The sequence below is a fragment of the Triticum aestivum genome, chromosome 6D (genome assembly GCF_018294505.1).
Source record: "Triticum aestivum cultivar Chinese Spring chromosome 6D, IWGSC CS RefSeq v2.1, whole genome shotgun sequence".
Taxonomy (NCBI): Eukaryota; Viridiplantae; Streptophyta; class Magnoliopsida; order Poales; family Poaceae; genus Triticum; species Triticum aestivum.
Window position 1 is genome coordinate 430,586,083 of NC_057811.1, and position 6,621 is coordinate 430,592,703.

Below are 6,621 nucleotides of genomic sequence, written 5' to 3' on the forward strand. Positions count from 1 at the left end.
ACACCCAATGCATCATCCCTTTTTTTGTGCACAACAGCAACGAAAACAACACAATTAAAGCAAGGCTTAAGGAGTACACCTTGTTCAAAAAAGGATTAAGGAAAACAGAGTGTATAATGTGACTGCTGAATGTTGATTGCCCAAGTAGCGGCTAGTGGCTTAAGTCAACAACATGGATCAACAGCCCTTATCTTAGGGTGGAGGACACCAATACCCTTGCCCCCGGGCGCATGACATGTGCTCTACATCGCATACCCAAATTATCTAAGGGCAGATTAGTCCTTTCCACTCGTATAATCTAATCCTGACCTGGGTTTCGACACCGGATTTCATGGCCTTTATATAGAGGAAGCTGTGTTCCGGTGACCAGACATCCTTGACACAGGAAACCCCAAGGACCAAGCTAGGGAGGAGAGGCATATAGCTTTGTCTCCCTCCTTCCCACCTGCACCATCCTACCCCAATTCTATCTCAATCCTATGGGGAGGTCTCCTTGCTGCGATGAGAATGGCCTCAAGAAGGGGCCTTGGACACCCGAAGAGGACCAGAAGCTCACGGACTACATCGAGAAGCATGGCCATGGGAGCTGGAGAGCGCTGCCTAAGCTTGCAGGTACGCGACGCACGCCTTCGTTTTTTTGTCTCGATACAAGGCACAGATGCCGCAGCTAGCTTTGGTCCGAAATGTAGCTCATGCGTCTGGTTCTTCTGTGCATCTCACACAGGGCTCAACAGGTGTGGCAAGAGCTGCAGACTGAGATGGACCAACTACCTGAGGCCTGATATCAAGAGAGGGAAGTTCACACCTGAGGAAGAGCAGACCATCCTCCAGCTCCATTCCGTCCTTGGCAACAAGTACGGCACACCTATCAATCTGTTGTATAATCTTCAAAAACGTATATATGTGGTACTCTTGCTAACACACAGAAACTGTTGTGCTGATCAAACCAGGTGGTCAGCCATCGCAAAGCACCTCCCTGGACGGACCGACAATGAGATCAAGAACTTCTGGAACACCCACCTGAAGAAGAAGCTGATCCAGATGGGCTTCGACCCGATGACGCACCGACCGAGGACCGACTTCTTCGCCGCTCTGCCACAGCTCATCGCGCTAGCCAACCTCCGCCAGCTCGTGGAGCAGCGCCCGTGGGATGACCAAAGTGCCAACCAGCTGCAAGCCGATGCAGTCCAGGCAGCAAAGCTCGAGTACTTACAGTGCCTGCTTCAGTCGGCAGCAACCATTGCGACTAGTCCCAGCTCCAGCAGCATCAACACCATCCCCACTGACCTGGAGCAAATCGGTCTCCTGAGCCCTTCGCAGATGTCTTCCTTGTCTTCGCTGTCATCTCCAAGGATCCTGGAGGGTATTAATGGCCAAGACTTAGTAACTGGGCAAGTGTCTGACATCCAGATACCTAGTAGCTCATTCTTCGAACACGAACAGCCTATCATCAATGGTACCAACCAGAACTCAGATTACAGTGCAAACAGCGGCGAGGGGGAGAATAGCACCCAGAAACCGCTGCTCCTGTCAGAGGACTCCCTTCCGCCACTTGCCGACTTCTCTATTTCCAACCTCGGCGATGCTTGCAGCACCTCAAGCTGTCACGCTGAGGGCAACAGCACCCAACTCCCTATTTGGTCCGACTCATTTTATGATGAGTTCATGAGCGAGTTTGCATGAGTTCTGACTGCAAGTGTGTGCTACCCTTTGGTTTGCCTTTTCAATTTTAGTTTCTCACATCTTACCTCTTATTTGTGATGTGATTTCCATTGTAGTGCTGTAGCTCCAGTTGGACTTTTTAGCGCTATAGCTTTCCGCGTGCATTGGCAACCCATATGCTCCCATGCATATACAGTATACGCCAAAACACTTGTACATATACATCTGCTCCTATATAAATTTTCCAGCTTGAATTTTGTGTGACTTAATTTTTTTTTGCAATTTCCTAGTTTAAGTGCTTCATGGGAAACTGGGATCTTGCTCACTAACTCCTACATAATATATTGTCAATACAAGAATGACAGGCCTGTGAATAGTATATAACTGCATGTGGCACAGTAAGCATTTTTTAAATGGCAATGTGTATTAGTTGAAGACGTATGCAGTTATGCACCCTAAGTTTTTTTTCAAGTAGAAGAACATAATTTCAATAATATTCACTCTACTATCAACATATCATAGAATCAAGATTTACTAGCACTAAAACAGAGTTGCAGAACAGCGGAGCATACATGTATTATACCACAGTATATAGAGAGAAAAAAAGATAACGTATGTTCTTTTTAAGAGAAAAGCTTGTGTTGCAAGCTGCAAATGCTTTATTGAAAAAATGACACACTGACGCTCAAAGAAGGAACCTTCCAGACGCTACTATTGGCAGTGCAAGATATAGGAAAGAAACTTGTCTTCCGAGGCAGTTATAGGAAGTTGACTAAATTTTGCCCTGTCAAAAGAGGGGCTAGAAATCAAGTAGCAATGATAAGAAGGATCCAAGCACCTAAGACATATGCTGCTGTCACTACTAATATCAAATTATGCTAATCATGCATGAGCTGTCAGCTTTTCCTAAGCACTGCTAGTGTTTTGCCAGTCATTTGTCATCATGTCCTTGTCGGAGATCAAACATCTCACAGCTTCAAACCATTTACATTTTAGTTTTGTTTTAAAATGCTATGCTTTCTTGTGACTTGTGAGCAGGTACTGGTCGATGCCTTTTCCTCCAAGACATTGACGGCCAACATTAATAAACTCAATTTAATCAAACAATAAAAGCACCACTTTATTTGGCACTGACAAGTGTCAGTTTTCGGATTTTTCTATATAAAGGTGTCAAAAGAGTGTGGTTCAATCTTGGTACAACCAAGGACATTTGGGAGAAGGAAGCAAATCAAGGTGGTACCTATGATGCCACAGGTTGGATATTGCACTAAGCTTCCTATGTCACTGAGAAAGTGAGAATAGGTGGTAGACTATTGTAAAATCCATATTTGGAGTAGTTGGAACTGGGAAAGGAAAATACATAAAAGACACACACAGGTAGGCACCCCTTGGTGAATATTGGAATACACTTGCTGAATAAGACTTCTTACGATCTTCATGTTTGATAAATAGCACATGGCTATTGAGTCTAATCACAAAATTATAGTTTAAATATATGTGATAACTGTGAATAGTAACCTTTCCTGATTCTGTCAACAGGTCCCAGCATAGTTAGAAACAGTTATGAAATGTCAAATGTGGAAGTATTCTTGCAATCATGCTCTGGTTCTAATACTGTGTGACAAAAGAAATTACCTACTTAACCTTTAGCAAGTAACACTGTGTTTCACTAATTGTGCATCTGATGGCACAGCCAATAATCTATAACGCGAAGCTGGTTGACAGTGAATCCTAACCAGTAGAATTCTGTGGCTCTAGCAACTTCAAACTTCGTTGAGCACTAGTCTTGTGTAGGACATAAATTTCCTTTCGGGCTTCTTTGTGTTTTAACAGTTGACAGTAAGGTAAAACCATTAGATTTGCATTACTCAGCAGATTGTGCCCCTATTTTGGTCTAAGTGCACAAAAACTGAATAAGACAAAGCTGTGGTAGAAGGTAAAAACAAAACTGTCCATGACATGGAACTTTTTTTTTAAAAGAGCACATGAATGCTATCTTCCGTTGTCAGCATATCAAACAATCCAAGTCCAACTACAGTACTAGGTCCTGAATGTATATTGAGCAGAAAATGAGAACAAGGTGACTAGAATGTCTTGTGGGTGAAGCCTCAAACATCTCAAACTAAGATCAGATCAGCACTATAATTTTGGGCTAAAGGGCCTGCCTGGCAGTCTGGGCTTACTAATGATGGAACTGATCATGACATCTGCAGCATACTTTAGACGCTAGATTAGAAGCTGTAAATCAGCACTAACAACAATCTGAGTGTCCTACACAAGAAGAGGAATTAGAGATTTTCACAGAAGTTTTCAAATATTTGATAAATAGTAAACTGAGCAAAACAAAGCACCATAATTCACAAAGCTATTATCATAGATATGAGTAGAACAATATGTTTCTTTACATTAGTTTATCTTCTTTGTTTAGGTAAATCAGTTCTTTTTAGCATCACGGTCCAATAAAGTGAGCAATCTTGACAGTGGCTGATGTGGTCACTGTCAAAAGGTGGTCCGGGTAGTTTTTAAATCATTAAGGGTATATGCCCACACAAAGCAATGTTAAGTGAGTAGAATGACCAGTTTGGACAGTTAAGCTGGCTGAATGAACAACAAGTCAGTTACCTGCTTAAAATTATTGAAGCTTCTCATTGAGCACAGTATACCCTTTTTGTTTTTTCTTAATTGGTGGGTTAAGTAGGCAGACATAATATTATTTCCTTTTCTTAACTTTGAGAAGACAAATCATTTGTAAGACTGAATATTTTCATGACATGGCAAAGATTCAAAAGAATAGGCAACGCACAGTTGAGCATAATCACACAAAAAAAACTAGAGGGGAGGCCATGTGTTTTCGTTGTTATGGCGCAGAAAACTAAATGGTAACACGAAATTGTCCTACAGAATCAAGGTTGAAATGTCATCAAATGACATACTTTGATCCGGTTGAGCATAATGATAAATCATGTAAGCCAGGTACGGAGTGCTACTTAGTCTTGACGACTGAATAGCATAAACTCCTTACACGTAGTTTCATATGTCAATTATATAAGAATATAAACAGTTAACACAGAAAGAAGTAGCAGAAATTTCAAATAAAACTGAGATTTACACGCAAAAATGGTAACATAAGTTCTGGTTTTAACAGCAAGGACTTGAAAGCTGTACTCTGGATTACAAAACAAACCATTATAAGGGGTGAAATGACTTGTGCAAATTGCCTGTTTTTGCTGTTTTCTACTCCTCCTCCTTCTTCTCCCTTAGAGATGGTGGTGGTCCAACCACAATACCCAGTTTCCATTTCCTGTCAAGCTTCCTAGAATTCCTTTTGTTGATTCCTTGTTCAATTTCCCTTTCTCTTCTCACAGTCAGCAGACGAGCAACCTGATGTAAAGATGAAAACGTAAGTCAAAAACAATTTTGAGACATACTGCTACTGAGGCATCTGAAAGAATACTACATTAACTTGATAGATTCATTTCAAAATGTCATAGATCTATTAATACAGGAGTCATCTGAGGTTCTAAAATATGAATTATTTCGCTGCTAACTGTTTGTTCTAAGGTTCACCCCGTGCTGAGATGAAGGTTCCAACCTTCAAGCAGGTGATGAGTATAATTATTAATTAGCATATCGCAAGTGTCAAAGATGAACATTGCATCATGAAACCTGCAAATGTTAAGGACTACTGTTGGGATGCTTCTGAGACTGAAGTTGTCCCAGCAGCATAAGCACAAACCATCCCTAAATGACTGAGTTCAGCACTATCCGGCAACATTCCATAATATACAATCAGGCAAACATCCAACTAGCAATTTTGCAAGTGACTGCTCTACCATCTTAAGTAGAAGTATCAGTAACTGGTCCAAGTCAGCAGACAATCATTTCAAAATCATGGGTATTTTAGCTTAGAGCAGAATTCGGTGAAAAAGTCTGTAAGCTGAACATATCGAGCGAGCAGACCATATGACTACAACTCCAGCCTCCAGGAGCCCAAATGGCAAGAGAGCCTCATGTTTTTGGTCACAACATTTCCACCAATAGGATGCTGGTTCCCAAGCGAGACAGCAATATAGCGCAGAGATAAAGGCTACACGACCAATGCTCGGAGCAGTAACCGAGGAAGGGAGCAGGAGTAATGTACCCTCTTGCGCATGCGGCCGAACTCGCTGGACTTGAACTCCTGGCGCGCGGAGCGCTTGAGGCGCAGCAGGAAGAGCTCCCCCTTGAGGTCCACCACCTCCTGCTCCAGATTCTCCGTCTCCATGGCCCGAATCTCCTCCAGCTCCTGCTCCCTCTTCGCCATCCTCACCACCGCCGCGTCACCCCTCCCCGACGGCCGCGGCGCCGCCGCCAGTCCCGCGAACCGCGTCGCCGGCGCGCCAAATGCGCGGGGGACGAGGAATGGCGGCGCGCGGGGCGCGGGCACGGCGAGGCCCCGGGGAGTGGAGGCGGTGAGGGGTGAGGCCGCGGCGAGGGACATCGTCGCCATCTTCGTGTTGCGCTCTCTGCTCGCGTTTGCTGTTTGGGCTCGAGGATAAGGGGATGATGGGGTTTATCTGATTGTCTAGGTGGCCTTCGGTGTTGTACGAATCTTCACGTGTGAACGACGTACGAAATCGAATGCATCTTTTCCACTAAATAAATCGAATGCGTCCCGAAGGAGAAGGGTGGTATGGGCTTCCGGGACTTGCATTGCTTTAATTTGGCTCTTTTGGCAAAACAGTGTTGGAGGTTTTTGTGTGAACCGGAATCATTATGTGCCAGAGTATTGAAAGCAAAGTATTTCCCCAATGATGACCTTCTGGACTATACGTTGAAGAAGGGTAGTTCATATACCTGGCAGAGTCTCTGGAGTGGAATTCAGTCCTTTAAAAGAGGACACATTTGGAGAGTAGGAGATGGATCACATATTAATATCTGGGAGGACCCTTGGATTCCCAGCAGCCCGACCCGCAAAGT

At 43.7% G+C, this 6,621-nt stretch overlaps 2 protein-coding genes across 3 annotated transcripts; one reads left to right on the plus strand and one right to left on the minus strand.

Moving 5' to 3' along the window:
- Nucleotides 1-206: 206 nt before the first annotated feature.
- LOC123145594 (transcription factor MYB93) lies at nt 207-1,916 on the plus strand. Of its 2 annotated transcripts, XM_044565059.1 has the most exons (3): nt 228-612; nt 725-854; nt 951-1,916. In XM_044565059.1, the coding sequence occupies exons 1-3, from the start codon at nt 480-482 to the stop codon at nt 1,681-1,683; spliced, it is 996 nt and encodes a 331-aa protein (XP_044420994.1). In that variant the 5' UTR covers nt 228-479; the 3' UTR covers nt 1,684-1,916. The 2 variants fall into 2 exon arrangements, with proteins under 2 accessions (XP_044420993.1, XP_044420994.1); XM_044565058.1 differs by having other exon boundaries at nt 207-612; nt 725-1,916.
- A 2,823-nt stretch (nt 1,917-4,739) lies between these two features.
- On the minus strand, nt 4,740-6,273 carry LOC123145595 (50S ribosomal protein L29, chloroplastic). Its single transcript, XM_044565060.1, has 2 exons — nt 5,804-6,273; nt 4,740-5,043 (listed from the first exon to the last, which is right to left on the minus strand). Exons 1-2 carry the CDS (start codon nt 6,149-6,151, stop codon nt 4,897-4,899), a joined length of 495 nt encoding a protein of 164 aa, XP_044420995.1. The 5' UTR covers nt 6,152-6,273; the 3' UTR covers nt 4,740-4,896.
- Between the last annotated feature and the right edge of the window lie 348 nt (nt 6,274-6,621).